The sequence below is a fragment of the Erythrolamprus reginae genome, chromosome 3 (genome assembly GCF_031021105.1).
Source record: "Erythrolamprus reginae isolate rEryReg1 chromosome 3, rEryReg1.hap1, whole genome shotgun sequence".
Lineage (NCBI taxonomy): Eukaryota > Metazoa > Chordata > Lepidosauria > Squamata > Dipsadidae > Erythrolamprus > Erythrolamprus reginae.
In genome coordinates, this window is record NC_091952.1 from 170,606,710 (window position 1) to 170,628,357 (window position 21,648).

Here is a 21,648-nt window from a genome sequence, read left to right on the forward strand (position 1 = left end):
CCTTATTTGTTTCTGTACTATGCTCAGTTATTCTTTCTTTCATTTCAATTCAATTTGTTTTTTAAATTAGAAGGCAAAGAAGAAGGTGCCTGGTTTGGGCATGCAAACATCAACTTATAGACGTTCATTTAATGATGGTTCAAAGTTACAACAATAGTGAAAAAAAACTAGCTTGCATTAAAAGCTGTCTTCACATTTCTGACAGCTGCAGCATCCCTATGACCAAAACCCAGGCATTTGGCAACTGATATGGATTTATGGGTGATGCAGAATCCAGAATTCATGTTATCACCATTTGTAACCTTCCCAGCTAGCCTCCGACAAACCGAATCAAGGGAGGAAGCCAGATTCTCTAAACAGGAGCCATGGTGGTATAATGATCAGAATGCAATATTGTAAGCTAACTCTACCCACTGCCAAAATTTCAAAATCTAAGTGGCTCAAGCCTTCCATCCTTCCGATGGTGGTAAAATGAGGACCCAGATTGTTGGTAGCAATATGTTGACTCTGCGAACCAGGGGTGTCAAACTCGCAGTGTCATGTTGTCGTCACATGATGCCTAAACCAGGGGTGGACATGGACAGTGTGTGAATGCATCTGGCCCATGAGCCATGAATTTGATACCCCTGCTATAAACCATTTAGAAAGTGCTGCAAAGCACTATGAAGCTGTATACAAGTTTAAGTGCTGTTGCTATTTATTTATTCGATTTTTTAATGCCGCCCTTCTCGTTAGACTCAGGGCGGCTTACAACATGTTAGCAATAGCACTTTTTAACAGAGCCAGCATATTGCCCCCACAATCCGGGTCCCCATTTTACCTACCTCGGAAGGATGCAAGGCTGAGTCAACCTTGAGCCAGTGATGAGATTTGAACCGCTGATCTGCAGATCTACAGTCAGCTTTAGTGGCCTGCAGTACTATTGCTACTAACAATCATACGATTCAATGAAGAACTACAACAATTTACTTAACAATCTAGGAAAAGATTGAAAAGTGTTGGTTATGACCTATAAAGCCCTTCATGGCACCGGACTGGGATATCTGCGAGACCGCCTTCTGCCGCACAAATCCCAGGGGCCAGTTAGGTCCCACAGAGTTGGTCTTCTCTGGGTCCCGTCGACTAAACAATGTCATCTGGCGGGACCCAGGGGAAGAGCCTTCTCTGTGGCGGCTCCGACCCTCTGGAATCAACTCCCCCCAGATATTAGGACCGCCCCCACCCTCCTTGCCTTTCGTAAACTCCTTAAAACCCACCTCTGTCGTCAGGCTTGGGGGAACTGAGACATCCCCCCCCCCCTTGCCTATGTAGTTTTGTGCATTATATGACTGTGTGTATGTATTTTATCTATTGGGGGTTTTTTTAAAGACTTTTTAATGTAAAATTGTTATTTTAGATTTTAATTATTAGATTTGTTACCATGTATTGTTTTTATCGCTGTTGTGAGCCACCCCGAGTCTACGGAGAGGGGCGGTATACAAATCTAATTAATAATAATAATAACAACAACAATAACAACAACAATAACAATAACAATAATAATAATAAAAGAGGATGTAAAATCAAATGCAGCTCACTTAACTGCCTTGCTTAACAATGGAAATTCTGAATCTAATTGAGGTTGCAAATCAGGGACTACCTATATGATGGCATCTTGTATTGCTGATTTCCCCTAGTTTTTATATATAATTCCAAACAGCAAACATTCCTTATTTTTCTCCCTCCTTCTTTTAGCAATTTGGTATGATTGACAGCTATTTCAACGTGATGCATAGGTTATACATTTTTTGTAAGTTAACTATTCTTGACATGCAAACGATAATACATTTTTAAAAGATGAAATGTAAACCCAGAGGAGTATAGCTAGAAAAATATTCAAGTTTCAGGATTAAAATAAAATGTGTTTAGACAGCAAGTGAGCACACATTTTAAGCCAGATGTTCCTTAAATTTGGATATTATTTACATAATTTATATCAAATATTATTTACTGCTCCTAAGAAGAAAAGACATTGTATATGCTGTCTTTCCAGTAAATATTTTTCCGACTTTGTTATCATGTACTACATTTCAACCAAACAAAAGGAATTATTTTTCCCCACAGGTTGTGTAACCAAGCAAAAAAATAAAGGAAGAGAGTAATTTTGCCAAAAATACTGGATATAAATAAAATTTGCATACACAGTGCATGGCTAACAATTTCCTGTTTTGTTCTATTTGTCAGAATACTGTTCCTTATTTTTGACAATATATCAGTCATTTTTTAAACACAGGAAGATGAAATTAGCCCCAGTAATTGCTTCTTTAAAGTTGTTGTTTTCAATCAATTGTGATAAATAATTTTATTCTAGAATTATTTTTAGCTGCACTGAACCTGAAACCTTTGTGTGTGATGCAACCGTGAAGGGCAGAGGGGAATTGTGATTCATGTTTTCAATCACTAGGAATTTCCTTGATAAATGTTTCTAATTTGTGAGTGACATAGGGGAAGGTTTGGTAGGGAAGGTTTGCCTATTTGCCGATGACTCTAAAGTGTGCAATAGGGTTGATATTCCTGGAGGCGTCTGTAATATGGTAAATGATTTAGCTTTACTAGATAAATGGTCTAAGCAATGGAAACTGCAGTTTAATGTTTCCAAATGTAAAATAATGCACTTGGGGAAAAGGAATCCTCAATCTGAGTATTATATTGGCAGTTCAGTGTTGGCAAATACTTCAAAAGAAAAGGATTTAGGGGTAGTGATTTCTGACAGTCTCAAAATGGGTGAACAGTGCAGTCAGGCGGTAGGGAAAGCAAGTAGGATGCTTGGCTGCATAGCTAGAGGTATAACAAGCAGGAAGAGGGAGATTATGATCCCACTATATAGAATGCTGGTGAGACCACATTTGGAATACTGTGTTCAGTTCTGGAGACCTCACCTACAAAAAGATATTGACAAAATTGAACGGGTCCAAAGACGGGCTACAAGAATGGTGGAAGGTCTTAAGCATAAAACGTATCAGGAAAGACTTAATGAACTCAATCTGTATAGTCTGGAGGACAGAAGGAAAAGGGGGGACATGATCGAAACATTTAAATATATTAAAGGGTTAAATAAGGTCCAGGAGGGAAGTGTTTTTAATAGGAAAGTGAACACAAGAACAAGGGGACACAATCTGAAGTTAGTTGGGGGAAAGATCAAAAGCAACATGAGAAAATATTATTTTACTGAAAGAGTAGTAGATCCTTGGAACAAACTTCCAGCAGACGTGGTAGATAAATCCACAGTAACTGAATTTAAACATGCTTGGGATAAACATATATCCATCCTAAGATAAAATACAGAAAATAGTATAAGGGCAGACTAGATGGACCATGAGGTCTTTTTCTGCCATCGGACTTCTATGTTTCTATGTTTCTAATTCTTAGAAAGATAGGTAACAGCCTGATAAGAGAATGTATTCAAACCATCCAGGATATTGACTTTCATTACTTGCAAACTCGCTATGATGTAAAGACATAACCTGAATATGAATACGAAAATGAACTTTAACAAGTTCGATGTTAGGCACAAATAACCAGGAACAGGACGGGAGGGAACGCAGTGGAGTAGCAAAAATGGAGCTCCACCCCAGAGCACCCAATTTTCACTGAAAGATGTTGAAAGAAAATGCAGGGCGCCCTGCATAAGCCACCCCCACAGTGTGGTAGTAAAAATATTGGTAGCCCTTCACTGACTAAGAGATTATTCTTCTCATCTATATGCAAGAATGTAAATTGGCACTAGAAAAGGGTCAATGGAATTCAGGAGGGGCTGGACGTGGGTCCCTCAAAGCTAAGTAAGGGTCAGTGAATTTAATAGTGAAGTAAACTTGGGTCCCTTGCAACTGTTCAATGGCTCTATACCAGTGATGGCGAACCTTTTTTCCCTCGGGTGCTGAAAGCGCGTGTGTGCCCGCTATTGTGCATGCATGGGTGCCCACACTCATAATCCAATGCGTGGGGAAGGTGGAAACAGGTTCCCTACCCTCCGGAGGCCCTCTGGAGGCTGGAAATGATCTGTTTCCCAACTTCTGGTGGGCCCACTAGGCTTGTGTTTCACCCTCCCCAGGCACCAAGGGCTTCCCTGGAATGGGGGGAAGGTAAAAATGCCATCCCCCCAGAGGCTCTCTGGAAGCCAAAAACGCCCTTCCGGGGCCTCTGTGAGAGCCAAAAATCAGCTAGCCAGCACACACATGCCTGTTGGAGTTGAGCTTGGGCATCGGCTCACATGCCAGCAGATATGGCTCCACGTACCACCTGTGGCACCCATGCCATAGGTTCGCCATCACTGCTTTAACTGATTATGTGTTTAACCACATCCTACAGGTCAGTCTACTCATCTCCTACAATCATACTAAGAACGTCTGTGTAGATTCTCAGTCATCCAGGTCATGATTGTCCCAAAGGTGCTTTTTCAAAAGGCACACCAGACTTTGTTTTTCTTTAAAGGTGTTTTGCTTGTCATCCAATAAACTTCTTCAGTTCAGTTACAAAAGTGAATAATTTTCTTGGATGAGAAGTGAATCATCTTCAAGGAAAAACAAAGCCCAGTTGCCTTTGAAAAAGTACCTTTGGAACACAACAATAATATGATTGGATAAAGTAGAGAAGGAAGAAGCATAAAGAACATTTAGTACCTTCAGTTATTTATAAAAAATAATAAAGGTGGAATAAAAATGACAAAACAGTGTACCCTAGTAGAGTCTAACTTCTGGAATACAAGATCCCTTTAGCTTCCTTGATGTAATGTACAAATGCTTCAATCCCGTCTTCTAACTAGGATGATTTTCTCTTATCTCAGTCTATCCCTGCAATTTCCCAGTCTCCATCCAGGATTTATCTGGCTTAACTTTTCAAGATTAGTCAAAATTTATACTTGTCTCTAAAATTATTATTAGTAGCTGTTGGCTTTTCTGCAAACTATAGAATAGCTAGGAGAGCTATTAAGATAGCTAGAAATTATGTTGCAATGGTATACTTCTGTTTATAGAGCTTCAAGGGAGATTGTGACTGTTTGAAGGGCCACACCCAGGAAACCTAAAGAGATAGTAATGGAGTCTCCACCTCCAGATTCCTCTCCTGCCTTTCCAGCCCCTTCCTGCTTCTCTATTAATTATCTCCATCATCCATAGAGAGGTGGAGTGCCTGGAGGCTGTTGAGTCAAACCAAGGAAGACAGTACCCCCAAAATGTTCCTTTTGCTTCTTCCAGGATTTATTGCAGCTTTGACAATGTTTCCCTCCAGCCAGACGTTTACAGTAACTGCCCCACCAGCTCAGGACACTACTCCTGCAAGGTACAACCATTGTTTATTTTTTCTTTGTCCAGCATTTACAAGGTAGTAGGTATTGGTATAAACATGAACATTAGCAAAGCAGGTGCAGGTAAATTAGGCAATAGGACAGTAGGACAGGGACGGTAGGTATAATGATGCGTTTATGCATGCCCCTTGCAGACCTCTTAGGAATGGGGTGAGGTCAACTGTGGATAGTCTAAGGTTAAAGTTTTTGGGGTTTGGGGAAGAAACCACAGAGTCAGGAAGTGCATTCTAGGCATTGATTAATCTGTTGTTGAAGTTGCATTTTCTGCAGTCGAGTTTGGAGCGGTTTACATTAAGTTTGAATCGATTGTGTGCTTGTGCATTGTTGCGGTTGAAGCTGAAGAAATCATTGACAGGTAGGACATTGGGGTAAATGATTTTATGAATCACATTCAGGTCAGATCGAAGGTGAGGAAGTTCTAGCCCAAAATTACAAGTTTGATGGAATAAAGTACTGTAATCTGTTGTGAACAGAGGAATGCAGGAATTTTCTTGTGAAATATTTTTGGACTCTCTCGATTGTATTGATATCTGATATGAAATCCATTGTATGTTTATCTTGTTCTAATTCCTGTAGATGCAACAGGTGAGATTGACATAGCTTTATCTTAGGGCTGATTGACAGTTTGTTCTGGCTCCCTTAGTTGGGACATTGTTGTGCAAATACTTAGATGTCCTGGTAATAGAGTGACTGGTGCCTTTGCCCCAATGAAAACACCCAATTATAAAAAATTTAGTGGAAGCCACATTGGACATATTGGGAGACAAAATTAAAGTCTTATTGTTGATAGTATTTGTTAACTAACTCAAAGTCATAAATTGCATCTATAAATTCAGATTCTCCTAAATGGTTCATTATTCTAGATTGAGATTATGCACTTTTCTAGAACCTATTACTTAAAAGACACCCTTAGCTTCTCTTTACTGAATTGTTTTTAATACTCTTTCTGTTTGTTTCTTATTTTATCATAAATATCTGTTTGCTTAATACTTAGTCAGCCTATTTGTAGCAGCGTTGCTATGAAACATGGACTCATCTAAATTCACAATATATCTACTTCTCTGTTTTCTTTTTTAAATTAGCATCTAGGGTACATAATATATGTAATCTAATATGTTATGGTATCTTAGAGAAGACTGGTGCATTCTGAAGATTGAGTAGGCAGTTAATGTGGATAGATAGATGATAGGTGATAGATAGATTGCTAGAAGCTCCAGGGCGGAGGCACCAACGGCGGTGGCTGGACGTGTTGTTGGACACCGTACATGCTGGTGCTACGGGGCTGGCACTGGCTCACTGGCTGGGCCGGGACGGAGGTGCCAGCCCCACGCCCATGCCCAGAGCAGCGCCAGCATGTACAGCATCAAGCTACATGTCCAGCTGCCGCCATCGGTGCCTCCGCCCTGGAACTCCCGCTTGCAGCCGACTGCCCTGCTGCCACCACGTGGCTACTACCTGATGCTGCTGTTGCCAGTGTGGTGTACGAGAGAGAAAGAGAGATAGAGAAAGAGAGAGATAGTAAGAGAGTGAGAGAGAAAGACAGACAGAGAGCAAGAGAGAGAAAGAGAGAGCTAGACACACAGAGAGAGAGAAAAAGAGAGAGTGGGAGAGAGAAAGAGAGAGAAAGAATGCAAGAGAGAGAGAGAGAAAGCAAGAGAGGGAGAGAGAAAGAAAGAAAGAGAGAAAGAGAGAGAGAAAGAGAGTGTGTGAGAGAGAAAGCAAGAGAGAGAGGAAGAGAGAAAGAGAAAGAAAGCAAAAGAGAGAAAGAGAGAAAGCAAGAGAGAGAAAGAGAGAGACAAGAGAGAAAGAAAGAATGAGAGAGAAAGCAAGAGAGAGAAAGAGAGAGAGAGAGAGAAAGCAAGAGTGAGAAAGAAAGCAAGAGAGAGAAAGAAAGAAAGCGGGAGAGAAAGAAAGCAAGAGAGAGAGAGAAGGAGAGGAAGGGAGAGAGAGAGAAATGAAAGCAAAAAGAGTAGGAAAAAAGAGAAATGAGAAAATGATTGAGGCAGAGAATGATAGGAAAGAGAGAGAAACAAGAGAGAGAGAGAAGTGACTCTTGATTTAAACATATGATAAAAAGCACCCAAAGAATAAGAGACAACCCCCCCCAGCCTTCAACTGTTTTTGGAAATGGTTCAAGAGTGTGTACACACACACACACAAAGGGGGGAGGAGACAGGGATGGAAAATAGAGAGTGTCTTAGAGTGTCATTTTGTGTCATTTTGGTTGGTGGTGTGCCCCAGGATTTTGTACATAAAAAAGGTGCCGCAGCTCAAAAAAGGTTGAAAATCACTGCTCTAAATCACATTCCTTAAAGCAAGTAGAATCATTGTTCAAGTATAACAATCAAGTAGAACATGGGTGGGATTTTTTGGTCATCTCATTATTTGGTGTTAATCTATGGTTTATCATACTATATTTTTTCCCCCTAGCTTTGAAGACGTTTCTGAAGCAAGCTCCATTTTTGCCATCAAACTCTTCAGGCAGTTTAGTGCAAGAGATCATCGCAGCAACTTGCTTTTTTCTCCTTTGAGTGCATATTCCGCACTGGATATGGTCTCATTGGGTGCCAGAAAAAACACAGAAAAACAGATGTTAAAGGTATATCAAGATACAATTTATCAAAGAGGATAAAAAGGGTTGGCTGTGAGATGATCCCCACACTTGCTAGCTAATTATGGGAACATCTATTTTATTTATTTATGAAGTTTACACGATGCCCATTTTGCAATCACACAATTATGCTCAACTAATCAATCATCTGCTCCAAAAAAAGTTCCAAATATGCCTGTCACCTCAACCTGGCAACCTCCTAAGATGCCAATTGTCTGATTAACTTTTGAAAAATTCAGTAAGCACAAGAGGTGACATTGTTATCAAGATTTTTTAACTCTGCCCCCAATTCTTATCCAGATTTGGGATTCTGCTTGCCTGTGAATGGGACCAGCTCCTATTTGCTTGGAATCTAGACAGCATGCATAGGAAGTCTGATAGGGATTCAGCCTTCTGTGTTTGACTTTTTTGAAGCCATTGTGGCAATTGCTAACTATGGAAATAGTAATAGCAATAGCATTGAGACTTATACAGTAGTACCCCTAGATACGAGCATAATTCGTTCCATAAAGGAGCTTGTATCTCGAGGCACTCGTATCTGGAACAAGTTGTTTTTCCCCTCCGAGATAACCAAAAGCAAGGATTCTTGCGCCACCTAGTGGACGCTCGGCTCGTATCCCGAATTTCAGCTCGGAACTAGAACAGAAATGTCTCTCCCCTCCTAGCTCGTATCTTTAAATGCTCGCATGTAGAGCAGCTCGTATCTAGAGGTACTACTATATATTATTTCATACTGCTTTACAGCTTTCTCTAAGGAGCTTACAGACTCAGCAAATTCTCCCCCTTCCCCTCCAAAAAATCTGGGTCCTCATTTTACCAACCTCAGAAGGATGGAAGGCTGAGTCAACTTTGAGCCGTTCAGAATTGAACTCCTGAACTGAGCAGTGGGTTCGGCTTCAATACTGCAGTCTAACTACTGCACCACCACAGTTCTTAGAAAATGGTATTATTTCAGACAAAAATTCCAAGGTTTGAAAAATCATTTCGCTGGATCCTAGAGATACCCTTCATCACAATTACTCCCAAATCAGGACAAATTAATGATATGATGTGGTAGGAAAAACATGTCACCTCCAGTTTAAGTCCTAACATTGATTTCATTTTCTTTTAAATAAAAGGAACTCCGAACTTGAGGAAAGGGGAACTCAGGTCTGGGCTCTGGTTTTCTTCAGTGGTGCTTTGCATGTGTAGAAGCTAAAAATTAAACGCCATAGGCACTGCCAAGAGACCTAGCTTGGGGATGCGGCTGGTCTGGGTTGCTACTAGTTCCAGCAACGCAGGTGGCCAAGTTACTACTGGCTTTATATAACTGGTCTGAACCGGGAGGAACCCACCTCAGAGGGAGATGGACACAGAATGTTGGTTCCGGCAGACGTTTGTAGAGATTATATGAAATGTGTGAAGTTTTCTAAGGTCTGTTATTGTTATTATCCATTTTGAATTGATGTAAAACTTAATTTGATTAACCATATATCATATTATAGGTGCTATCCAAAGATGAAATGGCTAACCAAACATCTGAGAAACTTATTTCTGATCTCAACAAACCAGATACCAATTATAGCCTCTGTCTAGTCAACCGGCTCTTTGGAGAAAGATCATATGATTTTCGTGCAGTAAGTTACATACAAGTTGGAGGACTGGCTGGAAACAACCATAAATGCTCTGTTTGTTCTAATGTTTGCCTATCTCACTGCAATTGCAGTTTGGCTCTACTAAAGTGCCAAATATTCCTATAATTTTACTTGGTTCACTGAATTATCGAAAGGAGAAATTAAAAAGTCTAGCTGCTTTTACTGAGAATGTTACAGGAACACCCAACAGGATATTCCTAAATACAGAACTTTTAAATAAAACCATAAATAGAACCACATGATCCATATTTTCTGGGTATGTTTTTGAATAAACTATGTTATCTTAGGTTAATTCCATACCAGTTCCAAATATCCGATATACTTTTTCTAGGCTGTATTAACTATCTAATGTCACTGGCTGGCTTTAGGTAATATTCAGTGTAATAATAAATAAATAAATAAATAAATAAATAAATACATACATACATACATACATACATACATACATACATACATACATACATACATACATAAATAAAGTTTCCAGATAGTTAATTTGTAGAAAAATGAGCCAAAATCAATTCATGTTCTTTATACTTGCTTCTGTAATTGAAATGCCATTGTTTCGTTAGTCGTTTATAGAATCCATTCAGAGATTCTACCGTGCAGGTCTGGAGAAACTTAACTTCAAACAAGCTTCAGAAGATTCAAGAAGACATATAAATGCTTGGGTGAAAGAAAAAACATCAGGTGAGAATGATAATAATAGTTAATTAGTAGCTGCATTAAGACATGCAATATTGTGTGTGCACAAGGCAGGCAAACCCTCCATAATTATCCATTACTTGCTATATAGAAGCCAATAAAACCTCAGGTGAAATTCTAGTCATGAATAAATGATTGGTTTTATTGATCGATACGTCTGAGCATACTTCCATTATTTAACTTGCCTATTGTTTAACTTGTATGTGTGTGGTGACCATAGTAAGTAATAATATAAGATGGGTAAATATATAAATGTTAAGGGGTTGTATGGATGGATGGAGTTTGGACTGACCCTGAGGAAGCAAAAGTTATATTGCATGCTCACCAGAGGAATTGTCTAGGTGACCACTGAAGAGAGATATCTAATAATTTAATTAGATTAGATTAGATTTATTGGATTTATATGCCGCCCCTCTCCGCAAACTCGGGGCGGCTCACAACAAGGTAAAAACAATACATAATAACAAATCTAATACCCACCAATCCAATTACAATTTTAAACTAAAAAATTCATAAAAAACAACCCCAGAATATTAAAAAGCACGTATACAATCAATCTAACACCAAAACAACATGGGCAAGGGGGAGATGTTTTAGTTCCCCCATGCCTGACGGCAGAGGTGGGTTTTAAGGAGTTTGCGAAAGGCAAAGGAGGGTGGGGGCAATCCTAATCTCAGGGGGGAGCTGGTTCCAGAGGGTCGGAGCCGCCACAGAGAAGGCTCTTCCCCTGGGTCCCGCCAGACAACATTGTTTAGTCGACGGGATCCGGAGAAGGCCAACTCTGTGGGACCGAACCGGTCGCTGGGATTCGTGCGGCAGAAAGCAGTCCCGGAGATATTCTGGTCCAGTGCCATGAAGGGATTTATAGGTCATAACCAACACTTTGAATTGTGACCGGAAACTGATCGGCAACCAATGCAGACTGCGGAGTGTTGGAGTGATATGGGCATACTTAGAGAAGCCCATAATTGCTCTCGCAGCTGCATTCTGCACAATCTGAAGTTTCCGAACACTTTTCAAAGGTAGCCCCATATAGAGAGCGTTACAGTAGTCGGGCCTCGAGGTGATGAGGGCATGAGTGACTGTGAGCAATGACTCCCGGTCCAAGTAATGATGAGCGAGAGGGAGAGAGGGAGGGAGGGAGAGGGAGGGAGGGAGGGAGAGGGAGGGAGGGAGGGAGAATGTTAATATGTATCTTTATCAATTAAAGCAGTTTTTTAAAAAAAAAACTTTCAAAGGAAACATTCAGGATCTGCTTGCCCCTGGAATAATTGATTCGCTTACAAAACTGGTTTTGGTGAATGCTATCTATTTCAAGGGAAACTGGGCAGATAAGTTCAACAAAAATCACACACAGGAACAGCCATTCTGGATTAGCAAGGTATTCATTTATTAACGCATTAAAAGAGACATTCTGAATATTTTAAACTGTGTTATTCTGAAGCAAGTGTGGAATTACATTTTATGGATCTTCAGGGAAATAGATGAATCATGAAGATCAGTCACCTTCAGTCCTTCAGACTTTTCAGTCATTGAAACTTTTTGTGTAGGGATTTCTAGTTCATCATCACTCCTGCTAATTCTATGTGATTAACCACAATAACTATGGAGTGGTGAGTGGATATATTTGCTGAGTATAGTGTTCTTTTATATACCTGAAAGTATTCGATGGAGAAGAAACAGCATAATATTTTTCTATGTTGCTTTCTACAAAGGAGGCTAGTTTTATTATTTATTTGTTTGTTTATTTGTTTATTTGTTCATTTGTTCATTTACTTATTTACTTATTTATTTACTTATTTGATTTTTATGCTGCCCTTCTCCTTAGACTCAGGGCGACTTACAACATGTTAGCAATAGCACTTTTTAACAGAGCCAGTATATTGCCCACACAATCCAGGTCTTCATTTTACCCACCTTGGAAGGATGGAAGGCTGAGTCAACCTTGAGCTGGTGATGAGATTTGAACTGCTGACCTACAGATGTTCAGTCAGCTTTAGTAGCCTGCAATTCTGCACTCTACCTGCTGCACCAACTCGGCTCTTTTGATGTTATAAATACTGTTTAGTTTAATCAGATTTGTATGCCGCCCCTCTCCGCAGACTCGGGGCGGCTCACAGCAACAGCAATACAAGACAAATCCAATATTAAATTAATTTTAAGAACACCACAAGTTAAAAACCAATCATACACACTAGCATACCATACACAAATTTTATAAGCCTAGGGGGAAGGAACATGTCAATTCCCCCATGCCTGACGACAGAGGTGGGTTTTAAGGAGCTTACGAAAGGCTAGGAGGGTGGGGGCAACTCTGATATCTGGGGGGAGTTGATTCCAAAGGGTCGGGGCCGCCACAGAGAAGGCTCTTCCCCTGGGTCCCGCCAAACGACATTGTTTAGTTGACGGGACCCGGAGAAGGCCAACTCTGTGGGACCTAACTGGTCGCTGGGATTCGTGCGGCAGAAGGCGGTCCCGGAGATATTCTGGTCCGGTGCCATGAAGGGCTTTATAGGTCATAACCAACACTTTGAATTGTGACCGGAAACTGATCGGCAACCAATGCAGACTGCGGAGTGTTGGTGTGACATGGGCAAATTTAGGAAAGCCCATGATAGCTCTCGCAGCTGCATTCTGCACGATCTGAAGTTTCCGAACACTTTTCAAAGGTAGCCCCATGTAGAGAGCGTTACAGTAGTCGAGCCTCGAGGTGATGAGGGCATGAGTGACTGTGAGCAGTGACTCCCGGTCCAAATAGGGCCGCAACTGGTGCACCAGACGAACCTGGGCAAACGCCCCCCTCGCCACAGCTGAAAGATGTTTCTCTAATGTGAGCTGTGGATCGAGGAGGACGCCCAAGTTGCGGACCCTCTCTGAGGGGGTTAGTGACTCCCCCCCCCAGGGTGATGGATGGACAGATGGAATTGTCCTTGGGAGGCAAAACCCACAGCCACTCCGTCTTATCCGGGTTGAGTTTGAGTCTGTTGACACCCATCCAGACCCCAACAGCCTCCAAGCACCGGCACATCACTTCCACTGCTTCGCCGACTGGACAATAAATACTGGTATCTGTTCATTTGAGAAAATTGCTGATTAAAAAAAAACTGACCAGTGTTACATTGCATTCTTTTGCTCACAGAATTAATAATTCAATTTTCTAAAACTCATAATCTTTAAATCTAATCCCTAATATTCTAAAAATATTCAAATTCTGTGAAAAGTAAAAGTTTGCTATTTATAAAGATTGAAGAATCTGGTGGATGGCTGAGACATGATAAACACTCATATAAACTCTCAATTTGATCTAAAAACTCAAAGCAAAAGGTGAAAGATTTAAGCAGAAAAGATTTAAAAACCCTAAGACTAAATACATAATAGAATTATTCATATACATTGTTTGAAAGATTTCTTCTAACATACATTTTGTAGAATGAAAGTAAACCAGTGCAGATGATGTTCAATAGTGCAACATACAACATTGGCTACATACCGGACTGTCGGACTTCAGTTCTTGAGATTCCATATACTAATAATGAGATGAGCATGACCATTTTGCTCCCTGATCAGATTGAAGATAACTCTGCTGGATTGGAAAAGGTGAGTTTTTCTTTCACGAAACATAATTTAAGCCCTTATCAGTCTGAAAACATCTCTGATACAAGCTGTACGTTGCCCTTTTTAATACTGAAGCTTGGCTTTCTGCAATTATTATTATTTTATTATTATTATTTATTAGATTTGTATGCCGCCCCTCTCTGCAGACTTAATTACCATTACTACTATTCAATTGACTTGTATTTTTTCTGTCAACTCACCCTGCCCCTCCAGGGGGCATATTCCCTGAGTCTACGGAGAGGGGGCGGCATACAAATATAATAAATAAATAAACAAATGAATGAATGAATGAATGAATGAATGAATGAATGGATGGATGGATGGATGGATGGATGGATGGATAAATGAATGAATGAATGAATGAACGAACGAACAAACGAACAAACGAACAAACGAACGAACCAATCAATCAATCAATCAATCAATCAATTAATCAATTAATTAAAGGCAGTTAATTTTTTATAGCCGACAAACTATATTCTACATGTGTAACATATTTTTTCTGATAATGAAAAGGAAGGGAGACTAGTATTGATCAATTTCAAGCTATTTTTGCTCTCATCAGCTAGCCACTGCCCTTACTGGGATTTGAACCTGAGGAGTTTGCTTATAAGACAGTAGCCTTATAATACAGAAAAAAAGCATATAACTCTTCCCTGGTACAAACTGAGAGGAGAAGAACCTGTGGTCTAGAGCTTAAAGCTATTGTCTTACAGGCAGACAAATTGAGCAGCATTATATAAGATCAACTATGTCTTCAATGGGGATTTTAATACTCTGACGAAGTAACAAAAGCTAAGTAATTTTGGTAGTTTTAAATAATTGTTAAAAAAAATAGCAGGTTTAAATAAATGTTAAACGTTCCGCAGATTGGGATGGCTGTTGCTTCTTCATTTATAAATATACCTGGGACTTGCATTTTTAGAACAATTTTATACATGCATGCATGTATATATGCGTATATATGTTTTCGTAGATTTTCACAGGTACAGGTATGAAGGTCTTGGCATATTTGGGTTTCTTCCCATGTAAGATTGATATATTTCTGGCAACGTTTCGACAAGGTCCCACTCGTCATCTTCAGGCTGGTGCTTCTGTCCCTGTTCTGTGTTCGCCCTACAACAAGGACACACACATATATAGATGCATGCACACACACATATATAGATAAAGAGTAGGGTAGTATCAGTAGGGGGGAGACTGGATGGATGCATCCTGCAGCAGCCTGCTGGCCAAAATGGGGCATGTGGGGGCTGCTCACATGGCCCTCTGAGCCCTATTTTGGCCAGCAGAGTGTTGCAAGATGCTGTCCAGGCTAAAAATGGGGCAGAGGAGGCCTCATAAATCCCCCCTTTTTTGCTTTGGCTTTACAGAGGTATCATGGGCTGCTCCTTTGCTATTTGCAGGATGGTTTCGTGGGGCAGATTTAAGCACCCTGCAGTGCGACTCTGCCAGGTGGATCTGCTTTATATTCCACATGTTTGTTAAATAATGTATTGAGTAAGAAATTGATTTGCTTTGAATACATTACCTCAATTTATAATCCTATTTTTTTTCTCTTGGATCTAAGATCTACATTATTATTGTGACTTTCAGGAGTTTTCTTTCACTGTGAACACCTGCATCATATTTGTGTTAATATCAGGATGCGTCATAGTGTCGTATAACCAGGAATTTGACATACCCCTAGCTTTTTCAATTTATGTATGGTTTGTCTGGATTGTATGATTGTTTTTTATAAGGGTTTTTTAAAATTGTTTTTAATATTGGATTTGTATATGTATTGCTCGTTGTGAGCTGCTCCAAGTCCTCGGAGAGGGGTGGCATACAAATCTAATATATTATTATTATTATTATTATTATTATTATTATTATTATTATTATTAATTTCTCTTTCAATGCTTTTCATCTTATTTTAGCTAGAGAGAGAAATTACATATAAGAAACTCATGGACTGGATCAATCCAAAGAACATGTTCCCAAGAAAAGTTGACCTCTCCCTCCCCAAATTTAAACTGGAAGAAAAATATGACCTGAAGCCTGTTCTGAGAAGCATGGGAATGACAGATGCATTTGACGAGGGCAAGGCAGACTTCTCTGGAATGTCAACTAATAAGGATTTATTCATATCTAACATTGTTCACAAATCATTCATGGAAGTCGATGAAGAAGGCACTGAGGCAGCTGCTGCCACTGGTGTAATAACGGCAGTCAAGACTGCACCTCTTGCAAGTCAATTCAAAAGTGACCATCCATTCATCTTTGTTGTTAAATCCCGATCTAAAAACCGCATGTTGTTCATGGGTAGATATGCTTCTCCATAATGGGTGCATCCAGAATATGTTGGTACAATGGCTTTCACCCTTAATTACTCAACATATTTCTTTATTAAACCAAGTTGTACTGAGCTTTCATTATAACTGTCACTATCACACCATCTTCTCTGTTAGGATAGAGATAGCTCCTTTGTAATACTCCATAATACTGTATTTTACTTCTTTCTTTCCACAATTATTTTTAATCTGGTCCAGAAAATAAGTTTTTAGTACAAGTGTTCTGACTGGTAGATATAATCCTGCCAAATTGTTCTCTTTCTATAGGAATGTGGGCTGTGGGGGAATGGTTGCTAAGCATGAATCAAGGTATTACAACACAGATGCAACTATGTATTTGTCCTGTGTACATTTCCATGTTATGGTAAAAGAACAATCAGCTCAGCTTCCATTGTGACATCATGTTTTGTTATTTGGGTGATGTCATGGCTAGTTGAAGATGCTGCTGCTTCGCTTATCATAGCAAATGTGCACATTGCTAGAATGAGCACATATATATATAGAGAGAGATATTTGTGATCATCATTTAATCCAGCAGTTTGATTCTACGTAACTCAAACATCTACAAATGATATGTACCTTATATAATACTTATTTGCTGCAATCCTTCATGTAATCAAAACTGAAATAAAAGAGCATTTGAATATGTTGTTTTCAGATTTATTTAATAGCGGATATGGTGATAGACCCTTTCACATCAGGGATCCCCAAGCCCTGGTCTGCAGCCTCATAGAATGGGGAACTGGGTGACACAAGTGTCTGACGAACATGCAAAGCTTCATTTACACATGCACGGGATTAAATCAGGGGTTGGTTCCTCCCATTTTGGACCAGTTCTATAGAACTGATAGCGACCCATTGGTGACATCATGATGATGTCACCAGACCCCATAGGTCAGTGCCAGACCATGGGGATTACCATCTTCTATTTGAATTTTTATTTTTTTGCATTGTTTTTCTTCTGAGCATGTGCAGAAGCCAGGTTTCTGGCATTGTGCATGTGGTCACCATCTTGTTTTTGGCTTTCTTTTTAAAAATATTTTATTATTTTATTTTATTTTATTTTATTTTATTTTATTTTATTTTATTTTATTTTATTTTATTTTATTTTATTTTATTTTATTTTATTTTATTTTATTTTATTTTATTTTATTTTATTTTATTTTATTTTATTTTATTTTATTTTATTTTATTTTATTTTATTTTATTTTATTATTTTATTTTATTTTATTTTATTTTATTTATTAGATTTGTATGTCGCCCCTCTCCGTAGACTTTTTTTTCTTCTGAGCATGTGCAGAAACCAAGCTTCCAGCATTGTGTATATGGTTGCCATCTCATTTTCAGCTTTTTTTCTTTCTTTCTTTTTTAAAAAAATATTTTTCTTTACTTTATTTTTTCTTCTGAGCATGTGCAGAAGCCGAGCTTTCGCCACTGCAGATGGTCGCCATCTTGAGGAAGCCAGCCAGTAGAGAGCCAAGTTAGCTTGGCTTCCCTCAACTTTTCAGTCCCAGAAATGGGGCATGGGCATGGCTGGAGAATAGGAGAATGTACAGAAGTTGTGACTAAATGTGTGGCAGAAAGTGGACTCTGGGTGTGTTTTTCCAAATGCAGTAAGTGACGTGAAAGTGTAATGTTAGAAGATGTGTGTGTGTGTGCGTGTGTTTGTGTGTACATACACATACAGTATATATAATCATGTATCTTTTTGTGTATAATATATATTTTGGATGTTCAGTAGTAGTAAATAGTCAGGGAAATTGTATCTCATTGAGGCTTTTGAGGTGAGGAGAGGCCAGGCACACTAACTCTAACCCCTAATGTGAGTGATGGCAAGTTGGCCACACCCAGCCAGTCACATGATCATCCAGACACATGACCACCAGCAACCCCTACGCCCAGTCACATGACCACAAAGCCATTCCCACCCAGTCACATGACCACCAAACCACTCCTGCCCAGTCACAGGACCATGAAGCCACACCCACAAAATAAACCACATCCACAGAGTGGTAGTAAAAAAAATAGAACCCCCCCCATGAATTAGATTGAGTGCACAAACCCTTCCCTTCCCCCATCACCGTCAAACCATGTAAGCAAAAGTTGGGGCCGCTCCAGGGTGGGCTGCTGCCCGGACAGGGAAGAATGAAGTGGGGTAGTGAAACTGGAGCTGCACCCCAATTTGCACTGAAAGATGTTGAAAGAAAATGCAGGGTGTCCTGCATAAGCCACGGCCACAGTGTGGTAGTAAAAATTTTGGTAGCCCTTCACTGGGACCGCTGCTTTATATGCTCAGCTCTCATATCAATGAAATCCATCAGTTATACACAAATTGTATTTCAGATAGTCCTTGACTGTAACCGAGCCTTAAGTCAAATTATCATGTGATCAGATTCTATGGTATGATAGTTATAATGATGGCCATTAAATGAACATGCAGTTGTTAAGAAATTCATTTTCCTTCAGTGGTTCTCCTCCTACCTCTCCGGTTGGTCGCAGTCGGTGTTAGTGGGGGGTCAAAGGTCGAACTCTAGGTTGCTTCCTCGCGGGGTGCCTCAGGGTCGGTCCTCTCCCCCCTGCTATTTAATATCTACATGAAAACGCTGGGTGAGATCATCCAAGGGCATGGGGTGAGGTATCATTAGTACGCTGATGATACCCAGCTATACATCTCCACCCCATTTCCAGTCAGCGAAGCAGTGGAAGTGATGTGCCGGTGCCTGGAGTCTGTTGGGGTCTGGATGGGTATCAACAGACTCAAACACAACCCTGATAAGATGGAGTGGCTGTGGATTTTGCCTCCCAAGGACAATTCCATCTGTCCGTCCATCACCCTGAAAGGGGAGAATTATTGACCCCCTCAGAGAGGGTTCGCAATTTGGGTGTCCTCCTCAATCCACAACTAACATTAGAAAACCATCTTTCAGCTGTGGCGAGGGGGGCGGTTGCCCAGGTTCGCCTGGTGCACCAGTTGCAGCCCTATTTGGACTGGGAGTCACTGCTCACAGTCACTCATGCCCTCATCACCTCGAGGTTCGACTACTGTAATGCTCTTTACATGGGGCTACCTTTGAAGAATGTTCGGACACCTCAGATCGTGCAAAATGCAGCTGCGAGAGCAGTCGTGGATTTCCCTAGGTATGCTCATGTCACACCAACACTCCGTAGTCTGCATTGGTTGCCGATCAGTTTCTGGTCACAATTCAAAGTGTTGGTTATGACCTATAAAGCCCTTCATAGCATCGGGCCAGAATATCTCTGAGACCGCCTTCTGCTGCACGAATCCCAGCAACCGGTTAGGTCCCACAGAGTTGGCCTTCTCCGGGTCCCGTCAACGAAACAATATCATCTGGCATGACCCGGGGAAGAGCCTTCTCTGTGGCGGCCCCGACCCTCTGGAACCAGCTCCTCCCAGAGATTAGAATTGCCCCCACCCTCCTTGTCTTTCGTAAACTCCTTAAAACCCACCTCTGCTGCCAGGCATGGGGGAATTGAGACATCTCCCCCGGGCCTATACAGTTTATGCATGGTATGTTGGTGTGTATGTTTTGCTTTTTAATAAGGGGTTTTTAGTGACTTTTAATTATTAGATTTGTTATACATTGTTTTATTATTGTTGTGAGCCACCCTGCGTCTACAGAGAGGGGCGGCATACAAATCTAATAAATAATAAAATAATAATAATAATAATAATTGTGATGATTATGGGCAGTAGCGGGTTGCAGCCAGTATGGGTGGGATCAGCGATCTGTTAGTGGAAATGGAGATGCCAGGGGTGGGCAGCAGGCAAGATAGGGTGGAACACAGTTCCACCAGCGGAAATGAAGCTGCATGCCCAGCTCCAGCTGACTGGCGGCAGTCACTTCTGAGATTACTGGTCTCGGCAGGGCTCTCCTTTTTCCCCCTAATGATGCTGCTATGTCTGCGCTCCTTGCTTTTTTCCTTTTTCCTCCTTCCTGGTCTTGGACAAGCTTCCCTCTCTCCTGCTTGGCTCCCCTCCAGCCTCACATGACCACCTCCTGAGGCCAGGAAGGAGAAAAGAGGAAAAAACAAGAAGTGTGCAGCAGCAGAAGCAGGGGGAAAAAGGAGAGCTGAGCTGAGCTGAGCCACGCCAAAGCAGTCTGGCTGCAGTCTTTTTTTCCCTTGTGAAGCCCTCACTTTGCCTACAGCTGAGATGAAAAGGCATAGAAACATAGAAACATAGAAGACTGACGGCAGAAAAAGACCTCATGGTCCATCTAGTCTGCCCTTATACTATTTCCTGTATTTTATCTTACAATGGATATATGTTTATCCCAGGCATGTTTAAATTCAGTTACTGTGGATTTACCAACCACGTCTGCTGGAAGTTTGTTCCAAGGATCTACTACTCTTTCAGTAAAATAATATTTTCTCATGTTGCCTTTGATCTTTCCCCCAACTAACTTCAGATTGTGTCCCCTTGTTCTTGTGTTCACTTTCCTATTAAAAACACTTCCCTCCTGAACCCTATTTAACCCTTTAACACATTTAAATGTTTCAATCATGTCCCCCCTTTTCCTTCTGTCCTCCAGACTATACAGATTGAGTTCATTAAGTCTTTCCTGATACGTTTTATGCTTAAGACATTCCACCATTTGTTAACTAACTCAAAGTCATAAATTGCATCTATAATTTCAGATTCTCCTAAATGGTTCATTATTCTAGATTGAGATTGTGCACTTTTCTAGAATCTATTACTTAAAAGACGCCTTTAGCTTCTCTTTACTGAATTGTTTTTAATCCTCTTTCTGTTTGTTTCTTCTTTTACCATAAATATCAGTTTGCTTAATACTTGAGTCAGCCTATTTGTAGCAGCGTTGCTATTAAACATGGACTTATCTGAGTTCACAGGATGGAGCTGCATTGTTTGACTAGAAATATGTCTACTTCTTTATTTTCTTCTAATTTTCTTTAAAAAATAAATTTAGAGTACCTAATATATGAAATATAATATATTGTGGTATCTTAGGCAAGACTGGTGCATTCCGAAGACTGAGTAGGCAGTTAATGTGCATAGATACCCTGTTTCCCCGAAAATAAGATGTACCCCAAAAGTAAGGCATGTCAGAGGTTTTGCAGAATTTGCTAATATAAGGCACCCCCCCGAAAATAAGGCGTAGTCAAGTTTACATACGGTACGGTGGAAAAACATACGGTACCATTCAAAGCTGTTCATAGCGGTACTGTAATAATGTGGCATCCCCTGCTGGCCCCTTCCATCGCTTTGTACCGTCCAGTACAGCAGACACAGTCTGCTGCTGTCTCACCGCCATTACAGTCTCCACTACAGTGCATAGACTGTAGTTCCTCTGGTGACCGGAAGCTGCAATAGCGGGAGTATACTGTTGTACCATATAAGTGCCGTTTGTGTGTGTGGGTGCCATACTG

At 40.5% G+C, this 21,648-nt stretch overlaps 1 protein-coding gene across 1 annotated transcript; it reads left to right on the plus strand.

The window, feature by feature from the left end:
• Positions 1 to 5,086: 5,086 nt before the first annotated feature.
• Positions 5,087 to 16,883, plus strand: LOC139164702 (serpin B6-like). The gene is made up of 7 exons (XM_070747150.1): positions 5,087 to 5,316; positions 7,772 to 7,940; positions 9,437 to 9,568; positions 10,159 to 10,276; positions 11,530 to 11,672; positions 13,721 to 13,888; positions 15,826 to 16,883. The coding sequence occupies exons 1-7, from the start codon at positions 5,210 to 5,212 to the stop codon at positions 16,228 to 16,230; spliced, it is 1,242 nt and encodes a 413-aa protein (XP_070603251.1). The 5' UTR covers positions 5,087 to 5,209; the 3' UTR covers positions 16,231 to 16,883.
• The last annotated feature ends 4,765 nt before the right edge of the window (positions 16,884 to 21,648 follow it).